Here is a 19210-nt window from a genome sequence, read left to right as displayed (position 1 = left end):
CTCGCTCTCTCTCGCTCTCTCTCGCTCTCTCATTCTCTCGCTCTCTCTCACCTCCTCGGCATCCCAGGGTTTCCTCCACCGTCACACCACCACCACCGTAAGATTAAAGCAATTTTTTGTGTTATTAAAATTATTTCAGGTTCATTAATTCGTGTTCTTTTTTTTTACGGGATTTTTTGTTATTTTTATGGCATCATTCTGTGCTGGTTGCAGGGTGGGGCAGGCGGTCGGACGGGTGGGTGAATGTGATGCATCGTCTGTGTGGATGTACTTGTGTACTTGTGTGCGCGTGTGGGGAGCGGTGGTGTAGCGGTTAGCGTGCCGCGCCACGATACGCGGCGACCCGAGTTCGATTCCCGCTCGAGGCCGCCACCAGTGACGGTTATCCGAACCGGTTCTGCTCCTCTCCTTGCTCGACTCGGCCTCAAGTGAGCACCTGGTGCGGTCCGTAAGAACGTCGCCACTGGGCAGACAAACGCGGCCGGGTGGGCGTGGTGCTGGCCACCCACCCCGTCGTGTGCCGTGCCGGCCTTCACAGCTGCTGCTCGCTAACAGCACTTGTCCCAACAGTCGGTTAAGGCTATACGGGGGATCTTTGTCTTTGGGGTGTGTGTGTGTGTGTGGGGAGCGGTGGTGAAGTGGTTAGCGCGCTGCGCGACGAAGCCCGTCGACCCGAGTTCGATTCCTGCTCACGGCCACCAACGCCAGGGGAGCAGTGATCTGAACTGGTCCTGGTCGACTCGGCCTCAGCATCTCGTGCGATGCGTTAACGTCGCCACTCGGGAGGCAAGCGCGGCCGGGCGTGGTGCTGGCCACCCACACGCTCGTGTGCCCTGCCGGCCTTCATAGGCGCTGCTCGTAAACAGCAGCACTTGTCCCCGTCAAGGTCTGCTAATGCTATACGGGGGGGGGGGGGTGGCGGTGGGGGTCTTTGTCTTGCTTTTTAACAATTGCTGAGCACAGGGACCAATGGCTCAACATGCAAAGCGGCCAGCAATAAACAGCGCAGTCGCAGTTGTAGTAGATAAGAGTGCGACGCGCCTCCTGAATTGAGCAACGTCATTTGTTATAAGAGCTCGGGGAGATGAGACGATGGGAGAGGATTCCAAATGTGTGGCGAATGGCAGACGCGGAACGAGAAACCTTGTGACCTGCAGTGTGGTGAGCGGGTGGGTGGGTGGGTGAGGGCTGGAGTGAGTGGTGAGTGAGTTGCGTCGTTGTGACCTGCAGTGTGGCAGGTGGGTGGGTGAGATGGTGTTCTAACTCAAATGAATACCTGGTGCGGTGTGTAGCAAACATGGTCAGTGGGGAGACAAAGGTGGCCAGGCGTGGTGCTGGCCACCCACCCCCTTGTGTGCCGTGCCGGCCTTCATAAGTGCTCGCTTAACAGCACTTGCCCCTGCGGGTCTGTTAAGGCTATACGGGGAGCTTTGTTGTTGTAACTTACAGGATGGTGGGTGGGTGTTGTTGTGACCTGCAGTGTGGTGGGTGGGTGAGTGAGTGTTGTGACCTGCAGTGTGGTGGGTGGGTGAGTGAGTGTTGTGACCTGCAGTGTGGTGGGTGGGTGGGTGAGTGAGTGTGACCTGCAGTGTGGTGGGTGGGTGAGTGTTGTGACCTACAGTGTGGTGGGTGGATGGGTGAGTGTGACCTGCAGTGTGGTGGGTGGGGGAGTGAGTGTTGTGACTTGTGGTGGGTGGGTGGGTGGGTGAGTGTGACCTGCAGTGTGGTGGGTGGGTGGGTGTTGTGACCTGCAGTGTGGTGGGTGGGTGGGTGGGTGAGTGTTGTGACCTGCAGTGTGGTGGGTGGGTGAGTGAGTGTTGTGACCTGCAGTGTGGTGGGTGGGTGAGTGAGTGTTGTGACCTGCAGTGTGGTGGGTGGGTGAGTGAGTGTTGTGACTTGTGGTGGGTGGGTGGGTGGGTGAGTGAGTGTGTGACCTGCAGTGTGGTAGGTGGGTGAGTGAGTGTTGTGACCTGCAGTGTGGTGGGTGGGTGAGTGAGTGTGTGACCTGCAGTGTGGTGGGTGGGTGAGTGTTGTGACCTGCAGTGTGGTGGGTGGGTGGGTGGGTGAGTGTTGTGACCTGCAGTGTGGTGGGTGGGGGAGTGAGTGTTGTGACTTGTGGTGGGTGGGTGGGTGGGTGAGTGTTGTGACCTGCAGTGTGGTGGGTGGGTGGGTGAGTGAGTGTGTGACCTGCAGTGTGGTGGGTGGGTGGGTGAGTGAGTGTGTGACCTGCAGTGTGGTGGGTGGGTGGGTGAGTGAGTGTGTGACCTGCAGTGTGGTGGGTGGGTGGGTGAGTGAGTGTGTGACCTGCAGTGTGGTGGGTGGGTGGGTGAGTGAGTGTGTGACCTGCAGTGTGGTGGGTGGGTGGGTGAGTGAGTGTGTGACCTGCAGTGTGGTGGGTGGGTGGGTGAGTGAGTGTGTGACCTGCAGTGTGGTGGGTGGGTGAGTGAGTGTTGTGACCTGCAGTGTGGTGGGTGGGTGAGTGAGTGTTGTGACCTGCAGTGTGGTGGGTGGGTGAGTGAGTGTGTGACCTGCAGTATGGTGGGTGGGGGAGTGAGTGTTGTGACCTGCAGTGTGGTGGGTGAGTGAGTGTGTGACCTGCAGTGTGGTGGGTGGGTGAGTGAGTGTGTGACCTGCAGTGTGGTGGGTGGGTGGGTGGGTGAGTGTCACTTGCAGTGTGGTGGGTGGGTGGGTGTTGTGACCTGCAGTGTGGTGGGTGGGTGAGTGTCACTTGCAGTGTGGTGGGTGGGTGAGTGTTGTGACCTGTAGTGTGGTGAGTGGGTGAGTGAGTGTGTGACCTGCAGTGTGGTGGGTGGGTGAGTGTGTTGTTGTGACCTGCAGTGTGGTGGGTGGGTGGGGGAGTGAGTGAGTGTTGTGACCTGCAGTGTGGTGGGTGGGTGGGGGAGTGAGTATTGTGACTTGTGGTGAGTGGGTGGGTGAGTGTTGTGACCTGCAGTGTGGTGGGTGGGTGAGTGTGTTGTTGTGACCTGCAGCGTGGTGGGTGGGTGGGGGAGTGAGTGTTGTGACCTGCAGTGTGGTGAGTGGGTGGGTGAGTGTTGTGACCTGCAGTGTGGTGAGTGGGTGGGTGAGTGTTGTGACCTGCAGTGTGGTGGGTGGGTGAGTGTGTTGTTGTGACCTGCAGTGTGGTGGGTGGGTGGGTGGGTGAGTGTTGTGACCTGCAGTGTGGTGGGTGGGTGGGTGAGTGAGTGTTGTGATCTGCAGTGTGGTGGGTGGGTGGGTGTTGTGACCTGCAGTGTGGTGGGTGGGTGAGTGAGTTGTTGGGACCTGCAGTGTGGTGGGTGGGTGAGTGAGTGTTGTTGGGACCTGGTGGGGGGGGGGGCGACGCTCCTCCGACCCTCTGCGATAGCGTCGCTAGTGAGCTCACTTCCTGCCGCTCCCTCGGCAGCCGTAAACCCACGGCGCGCGCTTTTAGCGGCAAAACCCTCGGGGGGGGGGGGGTGGAGAGGCCATTCACCGGCCCCGCCAGGAACTACGGCCACCGCACGACGGTCCACCACGGGAGGGGTTGCGCCGTCACTCTCTCTCGTGGCCCCCGCCCCACCACCCCCACCCCCCACCCCCCACCCATCGCTCGATAAACGCCCTCGTCGTCGTCGTGCCACGGATCAATAACCGTGTCGCCGCGGGGCGCCGGGAGCCTTCGCCGCGGAGTGGGCCACGGGGTCTCGGTCGGGACGGGAATCTGAGGCGCGATTTTAGCACGGTTGGCTACGTAGGGTGCCAAAGAAGTTCGACGTACCCACGCACACGCACGTGCGGGACCGTGAAGTCTGTGCCGCGTCCCAGCTCAGCACCGTGGGCGTGCGCCCGTCACGTGCGCGTGCAGGAGGAGCGATGGCGGCCGAGTTGGAACCCACGCCCGAGCAGCTGGCGGCGATCGCGGTGGAGAACGAGGAGGAGGACGCGCTGGACTACAAGCCGCCCGCCCAGAAGTCCATCCAGGAGCTGGTGGAGCTGGACAAGGACGACGAGAGCCTTCGCAAGTACAAGGAGACGCTGCTGGGGGCCTCGCCCATCGTCGCCGGTACCCTGTCTCCCTGTCTCCGTGTGTCCCTGTCTCCGTGTGTCCCTGTCTCCGTCTGTCCCTGTCTCCGTGTGTCCCTGTCTCCGTGTGTCCCTGTCTCCCTGTCTCCGTGTGTCCCTGTCTCCATGTGTCCCTGTCTCCCCGTCTCCATGTGTCCCTGTCTCCCCGTCTCCCCGTCTCCGTATCTCTCAATCTCTCCATGTCTCCCTGTCTCCGTGTGTCCCTATCTCCCTGTTTCCGTGTCTCCCTGTCTCCGTATCTCTCAATCTCTGTCCCTGTGTCTCCATTTGTTTATTTGTGTCTCCGTGTCTCAGTGTCTCCGTTTGTGTCTCCGTGTGTCAGTGTCTCAGTGTCTCCGATTGTTTCTTCGTGTCTCATTGTCTGCGTGTCTCCAGTGTCTCCCTATCTCCGTATCTCCACGTATCTGTGTGCTTGTGTCTCCGTGTCTCAGTGTCTCTCCGTATGTCAGCGTCCCTCGCGCCTCCGAGTCTCCACACCTCACAGAACGCCAGATTGCCAGGAGCGTGAGTACGGCACGACTTGTGCAACTCTAGACCTCGCGTCGGCTAAGTCTCGTCCTGGCTCCAATTCCCTACGGGATTGATGCAAGGTGAATTGCATCAATTCGGTGGGAACTTCAGGGCTGGTTGGGCACCGTTATGTATGTCCTCACACTCCCGCAGAAAGATAAAGATCCCCCGTATAGCCTGAAGTGGACTGTTGGGGCAAGTGCTGTTTGCGAGTAACACCTATGAAGGCCGGCACAGTACACGAGGGGGTGGGTGGCCAGCACCGCGCCCGGCCGCCTTTGTCTCCCTAGCGGCGATGTTTACACACCGCACCAGGTACTCATTTGAGGCCGAGTCAACCTAGGGGACGCCCAGGAGCGGTTCAGATAATTGTTGCCGGATTCGAAGTGACGCGTGCTCAACCACTGCACCACCGCTTCCCACCACACAACTCCGATTAGCGCGGTTGGCTACGAACGGTGCAAACAAAGTAAAAAAATGCATACATCTAGACGCACATACGCACAGGCACACAGGCAGACACCTACAACCACGTGGTCAACACTCGCATACACACTTTCCACACAGACACCCACTGTCATAAGTGGACAAAGATCCCCCATATAGACTCTTAACAGACTGTTAGCGAGAACTATTAAGGCTGGCATGGCACACATACTCTTTCCCGCACACGGTCAATTACATTCCCACGCAAAGTTGCACACGCACACACTCGCACAAGTAAAACACATTGATAACACAAATATTAAACTTGCCACAGCCCCGCTGAACAAACCAAGCGATGACGTCATGGCAGCCATGTTGTATAGGGATTTCACGGCGGCCATGTTACATGGGGGGTCATCTTCCTGGCAGCCGATTGGTTGGTGTGTGGTGGGAGTGATGACACTTCAGATTTGTCACTTCGCAGTTTCGCAGTCGGATTGACACCCTGTCCCCGTGCTCCCACCCCCATGTCCGACTTGGCAGATCCCACGGTGGCGAACGTGCAGGTGACGCGACTCACGCTGCTGTGCGAGACGGCGCCCGGGCCTCTCACCATCGACCTCACCGGTAAGAGGCACCGCACTCACCACCGCACTCGCTCACCACCGCACTCGTCACCACACTCACTCACCACCGCACTCACTCGCCACCGCACTCACTCGCCACCGCACTACGGGACTCACTCACTCGCCACCGCACTCGCCACCGCACTCGCCACCGCACTCGCCACCGCACTCGCCACCGCACTCGCCACCGCACTCGCCACCGCACTCGCCACCGCACTCGCCACCGTACTTGCCACCACACTCACTCACCACTGCACTCGCTATCACACTCACTCACCACTGCACTCGCCATCACACTCACCACCGCACTAACCACCACACTCACCACCGTACTTGCCACCACACTCACTCACCACTGCCTTCTGGAGTTCGTGATCGCCAGGTCGACACCCCGAATCGGTGGGCGACGGCCCTACACTAAATGCTTGATGTTTTTTCTAAATGTGTACCCAGATAAAAATCCACTTGACCACGTGGAGAAGGAGACATGCAAACTCCAAATATACAGCAGTTGTCAGGGTCGGAATCGATCCAACGACTTCCTGCATACCAGGCGAGGTAGTTAACATCTCCTAGCCCACATGGCACCCACTTGGTGGCGGTACCAGGCTCTGCGTACACGGCCAAAGCGAGTGGACCGTGTGGGAGCGCGCTCGCCGAACGATCTAATTTTGGCATCTCGGTTGGTACCGACAAGGACAAATATTTGGTCTGGGCCCACGCTTACCAACTAATCGTGTGACGTCCCAAGCGATAGCTGTGCTCTGTGAACATTTTCCCAAACGCTACCTTCCACCGCACCCCACTCTCCCGCTGCGTCTTTCCCCTCTCGACGGGAGGAGAAGCGGTGGGGGGGGGGCGTCGACTCTAAGCTCTGGCCCCGTGTTTATTTTCTCTGCTCCGTGGTCTCGACCGCGCCCGTCACGTGTCTCCATGTTTCCCGTCACGTGTCTCCGCGTCTCCGCGTCGCCGTCGTCTCCGCCGCCTGTGGGCTGCCTTTATCTCTATAGAGCGGCGTCAAGCGTGCACGCACGCACGTGGATTACATTTCTAAATTACGTCTCCAAAACGCCGCCGTCCGAAGGCGTTACGCCCCCGCGCAGGGCGTGGTGCGAAAATCCACAGACCGGGGCACCTGGGGAAGGCAGTCGGCAGAAACGGGCAGCCCAAGCGCCCTCTGGTCCTATTTTGGGATGGTGGCCCGCGAATGTTTCGTCCTTCCATGAGCGGTTTTCACATGCGGGCGGGCGGGCGGGGGTGGGGGGAGGAGAACACCCGAAGAAAATACGGAGGTGACGATCAAACCCCGAGCGGGTGGTTAATGAACCCCACTTGTTGTACTGCCATCACCGTAACCCCGGCAAGCCCGGGAAATGGGGGCAACCTCGACTCGTGTCGCCGAGGGGAGGGGAGGGCAGTTTTACGAGTTGGCGTGCGATCCGCCAAGCCTCGTCTCCAACGCAGCATAGCCACCGCCACAAAGACAAAGATCCCCCGTATAAGCTCTCACAGGCTGTTGCGGCAAGTGCTGTTTGCGAGCGCCTAATGAAGGCCGGCAAGGCACACGAGGCGGTGAGTGGCCAGCACCACGCCCCGCCGTCTTTGTCTCCCCGGTGCTCGTGTTTGCTCGGGACCGGTTCGGATAATTGTCGCACGTGTTGGTGGCTGTGAACGGGAATCGAACCCGGGTCACCGGGTTCGTAGTACGGCACGCTAACCACTACACTAGCGCTCCCCACACACACACCACACACCCGCCCACCGCCTCCTACTCCCCATGCCGCTCTCCCTTCCCGTGGGTTCTCTCTCTCTCTGTGTGCGTTTGAATTGCGCTCTTTGTTCGGAGGGAGTTGCAAGGGGAGGCCGGGGGAGATCCTTGAATGCAGGGCCGCTTTGAACCCCGACCTCCCCTGCGTTCTCGCACACACGGAGCCCTTTGTGTGTTCACCCGGACTGTAGAACACCGTGAGCGCGGTGAAGATACCGTCGTCATTGTCGTCGTCGTCGTCATTGTCGTCGTCGTCGTCATTGTCGTCGTCGTCGTCATTATCGTTATCATCATCGTCAATGTCATGATCATCGTCTATGTCATCATCGTCATCACCATTCGTCGTCATCGCTACCTGGCCAGGTTGCTCGGCTGTAGAGCGAGCGGCTCGCAATCGGAAAGTTGCAAGTTCACACCCTGGTTGGGGGGGGGGTGGCGGGGGTTGACCATCCCCACCCGCACCCTCCACGGTGCCAGCGCATGCACGCGGACTCGTGCCATGCGCACGCGGACGCACGCTGGGAATGTGCCCGCTGGCCCGCGTGCTGGCACACGGGCCGACGCAGGAAATTGCAACCGCCCCGAGCCCTTGCCTCTGTCGCCCCCTGAGAGCCCCCCCCCCTCCCCCCGGCAGCCTCGGGTTACGAGCTCGCATCCCCCAAACGATGATGAGCGGTGTGCACGGGGGAAGCGCTTGGCGTCGCAGCCCGTGCTCGCTGCTCCGGGCTGCTGCGAAAAAACAACCTCGGCCGCCCGAGTTTGATTCCTCAGATCCCTCCTTCTCTTCCCCCCCCGTCTAAATCAAGGTTCCGCTTCTCGTATTTGACCATACTTCACCCCACGCTGGTCAGTGCAGGTTTGGTGACAACGTTGGGGGGGGGGCCCTCTGCGCATAGCGTTTCATCGCTGACAAACGCGGGCCTCTGCCGAACGACGGCCGTTCCGCACGCGGTCTACGTCCTGTATTGCGCGTGCGTGTGTTGAACTTCTTTCACACTGTACGTAGCCGACCGTGCCGATCGGAGGTGCGCAGTCGAAGGACGGCAAGCTAAACGCAAAAAGCACGTTCTCAATAAACAAGCGTTCGATCTAGTTCCTGAATGTGACCGCCTAAGACTGCGATCCAAGTGAGCCTAGGGTGATGAACAAGGAGATGGAAATGCAGACGCACAGTGAGAGAGATGGATGCGTGCTTGTCATTGCGTCGAGAGACGGGGACGCGTCTGGGATGGGCTTGTAACAGACCCGTCGTCTTGTTGGCGTTAGGAAGCGTGCGTGACCGTGGGCAAGGGTACATTGCGCCAGTGGCTTCCTCCTATATCGGGAGGAGAAGAGCGCTCCAGACGACCGCCGAAGCGCGTCCGAAAAGCGCGCGATTTGACGCGGTGACCGCCCTCCGGATGACTGGAGGAAGTGGTTCTTGTTTGATGGTCAAGGTTTAGCGATCCATTGGATGCAACTCACTGACCCTGCCCCCCCACGCCCCCGCCCCCCCCACAACCATCACCGTGTCCCCCTACTTGGGCGTCTGCGGAAAAAAAAAAAGAGCTTCACAGCTTATCGGATTCCTCCAGGATAAATATTCTGATTGCGATAGGCGCTCGCTAACCCAACAGCCCGTGTGGGCTAGCGTGGGGGGGGAGGGGGGGCGGCGCGCCGGGCCGCTAAAACACAGCCGGTCATCTCGGCCGGTCATCTCTGTCGGTCATCTCGTACGGTCGACTCGTGGCACCTGCTGGGTCTGTCCCGTGACCTCCTGCCAGCGGGCGTTCGCACACTTCACCTGGCCCTTCAAGTGCACCTGGCCTGGCACGGGCGCCGTGGTGACGTCCACAGCCACTTGGTGGCCGGTGGCGGTTATTGTTGATGGCGTCGGCGTAGTCAATGGCCTTTCCTCTCCCTCCTCTCCTGCCCGCCCCCTCAACTGTGATCACGTGGCCTTATAAGGAAGGGCAGCCATGGAGGCCGGTTTTTTTTTGCTGCGGGGCAGCACAGTGAGAGAAGGTTCTGGAATTAGCTGGGCGTGTTGCCGAGGTTCATGCCGAACCAGAGGCTTTTTTTTTCTTCTCTCTCGCTTCTTTTCAATCCTGGAAAAATATCGATAGGATAAAAAAAAATCTAAATTGCTCTCTTGTTACGAAGAGCCATGTGATTATGAACTGCACTCTCTATCGTTCCTCTCTGGCTCGGCTGGATGGCGGTTCAACTGCTTCAGTGTCCGGGCTATCATTGTGGTGTTTTGCTTTGTGCTATTTTGCTTTGCAAAACAACACAATGATACCGATGACCCCGAGGTCACTCTTGCATGCGACTCATGCTGTGCTCCCAGCGGGTTCTCGCCTGGCGAAACGAAATCTGCTTCTGTAAACTTACGGAGGCCTCAGAAACACCGGGGCGTACGACCGGCAACACTCTTGCAGCCAGAAATGTTTTCGTGAAGATGATCGCAACTTGAGGTGTAGACCCAGTGACTCGGGGGGGGGGGGCGGGGGGGGGTTAGAGTCACTGAACCGGCGCAGCTGAGAATCCTGGGCTCTCATCCAGGTTTTGGCCGCACAGCGTCGATAAGCGAGGGGAAGGATTGAGGGCAAGGTGGCGATGAGACTCTGAAGAGTGGTCCTTGGTCACGGCTTGAGGTTTGAGCGCTGCCAGAAAGTGCTTAGCCAGGATAGGTTAAAAAAAAATGACATCAAGGCGTCACATGAGTCTTTTAAAAAAAAATACAGCAACAAAAATAAATCCAAGACAACGACTTTACAGAAAAAATCAGAAATACTGCACACGCGAAAATCAGTAAGGGTAAAGGTGTCGGTGTGTTAGTAATGTACTAGCTTCATGTCGAGTATCGGTGTGTTAGTAATGCACTAGTTTTACGCTGTGTGTCGGTGTGTTAGTAAGACTCTAGCTTCATGTCGAGTGTCGGTGTGTTAGTAATACACTAGCTTCATGTCGAGTGTCGGTGTGTTAGTAAGACTCTAGCTTCATGTCGAGTGTCGGTGTGTTAGTAATACACTAGCTTCATGTCGAGTATCGGTGTGTTAGTATTGCACTAGTTTTACGCTGTGTGTCGGTGTGTTAGTAATGCACTAGTTTTACGCTGTGTGTCGGTGTGTTAGTAAGACACTAGCTTCATGTGGAGTATCGGTGTGTTAGTATTGCACTAGTTTTACGCTGTGTGTCGGTGTGTTAGTAAGACGCTAGCTTCACGTCGAGTGTCGGTGTGTTAGTAATACACTAGCTTCACGTCGAGTGTCGGTGTGTTAGTAAGGCCGTGCGAGTGGAGTGCAGCCGACGGGCTATGCAGCCCTCTACTGACCCACCCCGTCTTTTATCTTTCCCCGTTGCAACGTGCGTCCCGGTGTCTGTCACGCATCGGAGACGCTTGCTTTTTTTTCCACATTGGCCATTTGTGCGAAGGCAAGCAATCCCACACTATCCGCCACGGTTTGTGCGAATGTGATTGCGGAGTCGGTGTGTGTGTGACCGAGGAGCGGTGCGCGTAGCAGTCAGCGCGCCGCGCTACGAACCCGGCAACCCTAGTTCGCTTGCCGCTCACGGACAACACCGGCTTGACCCGTTATCTGAACCGGTCCTGGGCCTCAAATGAGTACCCGGTGTGTGGCGTGTAGCAAGCGTCGCCAAGTGGGGAGACAAAGTCGGCCGGGCGTGGTGCCGGCCACCCACCCAATAGTCTGTTAAGGCTCCACGTGGGGGGGTTCTTTGTCTTGTTTTGTTAACCTCAATGCGCGTGCGTGCGTGTGTGGTGTCTCGCGCAGGGAATCTGGAGACGTTCAAGAAGGAGTCGTTTGTGCTGAAAGAGGGAGCCGAGTACAAGATCAAGATTAATTTCAAGGTGAGACCACGGGTTTGGGCGGTGGTGGGGGGCAGAGTTCGCAAACGGGTTTTGATTCCTTACCCGTACCCGTACCCGGCCGCACCAGGGTCGCAAATGGTACCCGTACCCAGCCAGGTACGGATACCCATTCCGTACCCGTACCCGTACCCTACCCGAAATGAGTGACAAACGGTTACTCGCCAGTGACTCACGGCCTACCCGTACCGGGCCGGGGGGGGGGGGGGAAGGTGGGGGAGGTGGATAAACCCTCGCGATCGGTGTTGGAAATGTGCCGCTGTGCGACGATACGCCACAACCGGCACGGCCATCGTCACCGTGTGCCTAGCGGTACGGATCCGTGTTCGCCGATGTTTCTGCAGCGAGTGTGAGAGGTGTGCGCGGGTGTCTGTGTCTGCGTGTGGTAGTGGTAGCGGTTAGCGCTTCACCGCACTATGAACCCGGCGGCCCGAGTTCGATTCCCGCTCACGGCCAACGCCGGTGACGGTGACGATTATCTGAACCGGTCCTGGGCCTCCCCTAGATCGACTCGGCCTCAAATGAGTACTTGGTGCGGTGTGTAAACATCACCACTAGGGAGACAAAGGCGGCCGGGTGTGGTGCTGGCCACCCACCCCCTCGTGTGCCGTGCCGGCCTTGATAGGTGCTACTCGCTAACAGCACTTGCCCCAACAGTCGGTTAAGACTATGGGGGAGGGAGGGGGGGGGAGTCTTTGTCTTGAGTGTGAGGATGTGTAATCTTAGTCCCTTGTTAGCCATCTCAATTCATTCAAACCTTGGCACCTGGGTCTGTCCTGTGACCTCCTGCCAGCGGGTGCTCGACACTTCACATCGCCTTCAGGTGCACCTGGCCTGGCGCAGGCACCCTGGTGACAGTCACGTCACACGCCCGTGCACATTCGTGTACACGCGCACGCATTTACGCGCAAACTACACACACGCAAAGACTAAGTTCCCCCGTATAGGCGTAACATACCTTTGGGGCAAGTGCTCTTAGCGAGCACCGATGAAGGCCGACACGGTCCACTGAGAGGGTGGGTGAGTGCCACTAGGTACTCATTTAAGACCGAGTCGACCTAAGGGTGGCCCAGGACTGGTTCAGATATTCGCCACTGTTATTGACTGCGAGCGAGAATCGAATTCGGGTCGCCAGGGTTGGTAGCGCAGCGCGCTAACCGTGACACTACCGCTCCTCGTGCACGCTTGCATGCACGCACGCAGGAAACGCAGCAACAACAACAACCCAATCGTCATTCGCACACAAACACACGCACGTGTACGCGTGCGTTCGCTATTCCCGTCAGCAGCACCCGCGATTCCGGTAACGGGAACGCAGTTCACAGCGCAGGACTTGGACCCTTATAAGCGCACGTAGAGCCGCAATAAAATAATAAAAAGTGGCTCGTACAGCAAACCAGGGTCTCGCCCGGCGGCTGTAAATAAAAAAAGTAAACATTCTTGGCCATTAGCCTCCTTGGCCTTGGGGGACGAAACATTTTCCCGGCAGCGTTTTGTTCGCTTTGTTGAAGCGGCCAAACTCCGGGAGGCCGGTTTTTGACTTCGACGAGTCTCATCGGCGGCGGTGGAAGAGGGCCTACGCAACTAAAATAATGCCGAAGCGACGATACCGCGAGCAACGGCGGTACCGCCAGGCAGCGACGATACCGCGAGCAATGATGGTACCGCCAGGTAGCGACGATACCACAAGCAATGATGGTACCGCCAGGCAGCGACGATACCGCGAGCAATGATGGTACCGCAAGTCCCTTCGATACCACAAGCAATGATGGTACCGCAAGTCCCTTCGATACCACGAGCAATGATGGTACCGCAAGTCCCTTCGATACCACAAGCAATGATGGTACCGCCAGGCAGCGACGATACCGCGAGCAATGATGGTACCGCAAGTCCCTTCGATACCACAAGCAATGATGGTACCGCAAGTCCCTTCGATACCACGAGCAATGATGGTACCGCAAGTCCCTTCGATACCACAAGCAATGATGGTACCGCAAGTCCCTTCGATACCACGAGCAATGATGGTACCGCAAGTCCCTTCGATACCACGAGCAATGATGGTACCGCAAGTCCCTTCGATACCACGAGCAATGATGGTACCGCAAGTCCCTTCGATACCACAAGCAATGATGGTACCGCAAGTCCCTTCGATACCACGAGCAATGATGGTACCGCAAGTCCCTTCGATACCACAAGCAATGATGGTACCGCAAGTCCCTTCGATACCACGAGCAATGATGGTACCGCAAGTCCCTTCGATACCACAAGCAATGATGGTACCGCAAGTCCCTTCGATACCACGAGCAATGATGGTACCGCAAGTCCCTTCGATACCACGAGCAATGATGGTACCGCAAGTCCCTTCGATACCACGAGCAATGATGGTACCGCAAGTCCCTTCGATACCACAAGCAATGATGGTACCGCAAGTCCCTTCGATACCACGAGCAATGGTGGTACCGCAAGTTTCTTCGATACCACAAGCAATGGTGGTACCGCAAGTCCCTTCGATACCACAAGCAATGGTGGTACCGCAAGTCCCTTCGATACCACAAGCAATGGTGGTACCGCAAGTCCCTTCGATACCACAAGCAATGGTGGTACCGCAAGTCCCTTCGATACCACAAGCAATGATGGTACCGCAAGTCCCTTCGATACCACAAGCAATGGTGGTACCGCAAGTCCCTTCGATACCACAAGCAATGGTGGTACCGCAAGTCCCTTCGATACCACAAGCAATGGTGGTACCGCAAGTCCCTTCGATACCACAAGCAATGGTGGTACCGCAAGTCCCTTCGATACCACAAGCAATGGTGGTACCGCAAGTCCCTTCGATACCACAAGCAATGATGGTACCGCAAGTCCCTTCGATACCACGAGCAATGATGGTACCGCAAGTCCCTTCGATACCACAAGCAATGATGGTACCGCAAGTCCCTTCGATACCACGAGCAATGGTGGTACCGCAAGTCCCTTCGATACCGCGAGCAATGGTGGTACCGCAAGTCCCTTCGATACCACGAGCAATGATGGTACCGCAAGTCCCTTCGATACCACAAGCAATGATGGTACCGCAAGTCCCTTCGATACCACGAGCAATGGTGGTACCGCAAGTCCCTTCGATACCACAAGCAATGGTGGTACCGCAAGTCCCTTCGATACCACAAGCAATGATGGTACCGCAAGTCCCTTCGATACCACGAGCAATGGTGGTACCGCAAGTCCCTTCGATACCGCGAGCAATGGTGGTACCGCAAGTCCCTTCGATACCACAAGCAATGGTGGTACCGCAAGTCCCTTCGATACCACGAGCAATGATGGTACCGCAAGTCCCTTCGATACCACAAGCAATGGTGGTACCGCCAGGTAGCGACGATACCACGAGCAATGGTGGTACCGCAAGTCCCTTCGATACCACAAGCAATGATGGTACCGCAAGTCCCTTCGATACCACGAGCAATGATGGTACCGCAAGTCCCTTCGATACCACAAGCAATGATGGTACCGCAAGTCCCTTCGATACCACAAGCAATGATGGTACCGCAAGTCCCTTCGATACCACAAGCAATGGTGGTACCGCAAGTCCCTTCGATACCACGAGCAATGATGGTACCGCAAGTCCCTTCGATACCACAAGCAATGGTGGTACCGCCAGGTAGCGACGATACCGTGAGCAATGATGGTACCGCAAGTCCCTTCGATACCACGAGCAATGGTGGTACCGCAAGTCCCTTCGATACCACAAGCAATGGTGGTACCGCAAGTCCCTTCGATACCACAAGCAATGGTGGTACCGCAAGTCCCTTCGATACCACGAGCAATGGTGGTACCGCAAGTCCCTTCGATACCACGAGCAATGATGGTACCGCAAGTCCCTTCGATACCACGAGCAATGGTGGTACCGCAAGTCCCTTCGATACCACGAGCAATGGTGGTACCGCAAGTCCCTTCGATACCACGAGCAATGATGGTACCGCAAGTCCCTTCGATACCACGAGCAATGGTGGTACCGCAAGTCCCTTCGATACCGCAAGCAATGGTGGTACCGCAAGTCCCTTCGATACCACAAGCAATGGTGGTACCGCAAGTCCCTTCGATACCGTGAGCAATGGTGGTACCGCAAGTCCCTTCGATACCGTGAGCAGCGGTGCGGTCCCTCCCGTTGAGAGTCGTCTGCCTGCGCGTCTCGTTCACAGGTGAACCGTGAGATCGTGTCTGGCCTCAAGTACATCCAGCAGACGTACAGGAAAGGCGTCAAGGGTGAGTCCGCGCGCTCATCATCCCTTCCTCCCTCCGCACGGTGGTCGGTAAAATAGGTACCGATTGGTTGGGAAGTCGACAAACTGCCCGCCCCACCTCCCGCCATAGAAATGTAGAATTTCCACCACAGTGCCAATGATCCTCCAGTGCTTATTTGAGCAGCAGGAGATCTGCTTTAAATACAACAACCAATACAACAGCAACCGCTACTACAACAGCAACAACCGCGACTACAACAACTGCTACAACAACCGCTACGACAATAACAACAACTGCTACAACAACAACAACAACAACCGGCCACAAGGAATCGGCACTCGAGAAAAAATTGCTTACAGTCCTTAGGGGCTCGTTTGAATGGGAAGTCTAAGACTTTGAAACGTTTACAGTAATTGGCTGCTATAAATGTCCACGTGATAAGCCACTTTAATTGTGCAAACATCATTTGTGGCCAGGTCGCTTCTTAAAAAGAGCTGTTATAGCTCAGTGGGCCTTATCTGCTTTTTTGTGTTTCGTTTGTTGTCCTTTTCCCGGCACCTACAATTGGCACGGTTGGCTACGTATGGTGCGAAAGAAGTTGAACGAATGTACGCACAGTGCGGGAGAAACGGTGAACCTCGTCGGAGTGAGAACGCCACGCTCGCCAGGCGCGCACGGTGTCTTCAAGCACCTGGGCCTGGATCCCCCCAGGGTTGTTATCGCCCTTCTCTGCTCGGTGTCTCTGACTTGAGATGTTGTCTCGGACCCCCGCAATCTCACCATCATCCTCATCATCGCCACCATCATCCTCATCATCGCCACCATCGTTATCATCACCACCATCGTCATCATCGTCATCATCACCATCATCGTTGTCGTCATCTGTTAGCGACGAACGGGGCGTCACGAATTCCTGCTGCCGCTGTTGTTGTTTTTACGCGCCTCGTGAAATTAAAACAAAATTGTATCTGGTTATTGTGCCCCCCCACCCATCTACCCCTCCCCTCCCATCTCTACCCCCCCCCCACTCCTTGGCACCCCGCAGTGGACAAGACGCACTACATGGTGGGCAGCTACGGTCCGCGCGGCGAGGAGTACGACTTCACGACCCCGCTGGAGGAGGCGCCCAAGGGGTTGCTCGCCCGCGGCACCTACAACGTCAAGTCCCAGTTCACCGACGACGACCAGCACGACCACCTCTCCTGGGACTGGAACATCACCATCAAGAAGGAGTGGAAGGACTGAGCGGTGGCGGCGGTGTTGTCGGGGGGGGGGGGGGAGAAGGAGGAGTAGAGGGGAGATGGTGGGGGGGGGAAGGTGGAGTAGGAGAGATGGGGGGAAGGAGAGGGAAGGAGAGAGAGGGGGGGAAGGGGTGTTCCCGGCAGGGCTTAATTTCAACCGGTATCTTCATGCGCATCACGAAAAAAAACGACTCGCATGTGTACGTGCTGACGACGCTGTTGCTTTGCACATCTTTTGTGTACGGCTCTTGACTGGACGCACGTTACCCACGCGCACGGCGCGCGCGAGCGAGCGCGAGCGAGCGGTGACGGCGATTGTCAGGGGTCGCGGTTCATGCGGAATTTTCGCACCGGGCGGAAATTCTATTTTTAAAAAAACGAATTTCAACTCGGTTCCTCGTTTCTGATAATTGCCGGCGGTGATGTCACCACCGCCGCCGGACGGTGACGCCCCACGGCCCTTTGCGCTCGCCATCCACCAACTTCCCGTGTCGTGCCGTCTTGTAAAACCACCGCCTTGTAAAACCACCGCCTTGTAGCCGCGCGCCGCCATCGGCCGTGCAGGTGACGAACGAGTGATGGTTTTATCGGCTCGAACCTCTCGGGCCGACGACTCCGTCGGGTCTTTCGTTTTTCTCTCGGATGACGCGCCGCGACGGTTTTCTGATTTGGATTTTCGTCATTTCTCCTTCCGTTTGCGAAACTCGTCGGGACCGAGAACGCCACGTTCACCAGGCGCGCGGTGTCTGCAAGCAGCTGGGCTTGGATGCCAAAGTTCTTATCGTCCTCCTCTGCTCGCCGTCTCTGACTTGAGAATTCATCTGGGACCACCCGTAATCCCATCGCCGTCGCCGCCGTCAGCTCGTTAGTGACGAATTCCTGCCGCCGGTTTTTGTTGTTGTTTTTGCCGTCGCAAACAGCACTCGGGTAGCCGTCACCAGAGAATTCGAGTTTTTATCTTGCGTCGGTGACCCAGGTAATAATATTTCCGCGCCCGGTACACTGCGTCCAGTATTTTTCTCCTCGCTGTTGCCGTGGCTTTTACACCGCTAGCCGACGCGTGCCTAACTCTGGCGCAGCATGCCGACAACACGGAGACTGAAAAAAGAAACATTTCATTTTGAGAAATTAAACCCTGCTTGTTGTTACTGCATGGTCAGTGCGGGGGGGGGGGGGGGGAGAGAGTGTGCTTCGCATGGCGTATGTGTGTGCGTGTGTGCGCGCGCGCATCCGCGAGTCTTTGTTAATCGTCGTAGCTGGTAATTGTTTCCACGGTGCGGATGCCCTCCGCTCTTGACTAACGACACAAATCATCGCTGCCTTCGTCGCTCGCTCGATATTTTGCATTCTGAAAGCATTCCAGCAAAACCCCGTCGCCTTATGATTTTTCGACGATGTCTCTAACCGTTATTACCACTGGGGTTTTCTTTTTGTTTAAATATCCATTCCTCTCTTTGCTTTGCGTTTGCTCGTTTTTATTTGCGTTATTGTCGGTGTGTGTGTGTGTTTGCGTGTGTGTGTTTTGAACTTTCAAGTCCCGTCGGTTAAAACCGAGTTCTAACTGCAACCGACTACTGCTAACTCGTCAAACGTAAATGGGCTATCGACTCACAGGGCCAGCACCCACGTGGTCTGGGAAAAGGGGCCAGGGAGAGGGGGTGGCAGCACCATCCCCCATTGTCTCGATGACCACGCCTCCAAATTCAAAGCACCAATAGCAGCCTCCCCCCATTGTCCCTCTAGCCCTGCCCCCTCAAACTCAAAGCACCAATAGGAATCCTCCCATTGTATCGCCTCTCCCCATTGGCCAGACGCCTCCTCCCAGTAAGCGAACGAGCTCACACCCCCCGCGGAGTCGTGGGTTCCACGGTGGCGAGATGTTAACCACCTCGCCCGGTCTACAGGAGGACGTGGGTTCGATCCAAACCCCTTGACGCCTGCTGCTGTATATTTGGAGTTTGCGTGTTTTCCCTGTCTGCTCCCTGTGGACGCGTGGATTTGTTTTTTCTCTCCGGGTCCTTCTGCCTCGTCAGGCTACGAGGCAGGCAGCAGACAGCCCCCCCAGAAAGGCGACTGTCTGTCGCAGGGAGAACAACAACTACAAAATCGGTCGCTTTGCACAACCAACACAAGAAGTGAAACCGAACCGCAAATCTTACAGCAGTCGCCGGATCGCAAGACGCGCCCCGGGTGTTAATTGCCTCGTCTTGCACACGCGAGGTCTATGGGTTCAATCGTGGCCCTGACGCCTACTGCATAAGTTGCGTGGGGGGGGTTTGCGTCAGAGGTTGCAACTGGGTACCCGATACCTGTACCCTACCCGATACCCGGCCGGGTACGGGTACCCGTTTGCGACCCTGGTGCGGCCGGGTACGGGTACGGGTAGGCCGTGAGTCACTGGTGAGTCACCGTTTGTCACTCATTTCCCAACGTCTTGTCTCTTCTCACAATTCAAGTTCCTAGAATC

General features: G+C 56.9%; 1 protein-coding gene across 3 annotated transcripts in view; it reads left to right on the top strand.

The window, feature by feature from the left end:
* The window catches only part of ARHGDIA (Rho GDP dissociation inhibitor alpha), a 47394-nt gene extending 30608 nt beyond the window's left edge, over positions 1–16786 (top strand). Inside the window, exons 1-6 of one of the 3 annotated variants that reach the window (XM_078857101.1) lie at positions 34–97; positions 3845–4042; positions 5542–5625; positions 11169–11245; positions 15460–15523; positions 16548–16786. In XM_078857101.1, coding sequence (XP_078713227.1) covers positions 3853–4042; positions 5542–5625; positions 11169–11245; positions 15460–15523; positions 16548–16747 — 615 coding nt within the window. In that variant the 5' untranslated portion in view covers positions 34–97; positions 3845–3852 and the 3' untranslated portion in view covers positions 16748–16786. Of the gene's footprint in view, positions 1–33; positions 98–3844; positions 4043–5541; positions 5626–11168; positions 11246–15459; positions 15524–16547 lie in introns of those variants that run through there. The other 2 variants (XM_078857099.1, XM_078857100.1) reach the window with 2 other exon arrangements.
* Positions 16787–19210: the final 2424 nt, after the last annotated feature.

The sequence above is a fragment of the Lampetra fluviatilis genome, chromosome 5 (genome assembly GCF_964198595.1).
Source record: "Lampetra fluviatilis chromosome 5, kcLamFluv1.1, whole genome shotgun sequence".
Lineage (NCBI taxonomy): Eukaryota > Metazoa > Chordata > Hyperoartia > Petromyzontiformes > Petromyzontidae > Lampetra > Lampetra fluviatilis.
This window is presented reverse-complemented; position numbering and strand designations above follow the sequence as displayed.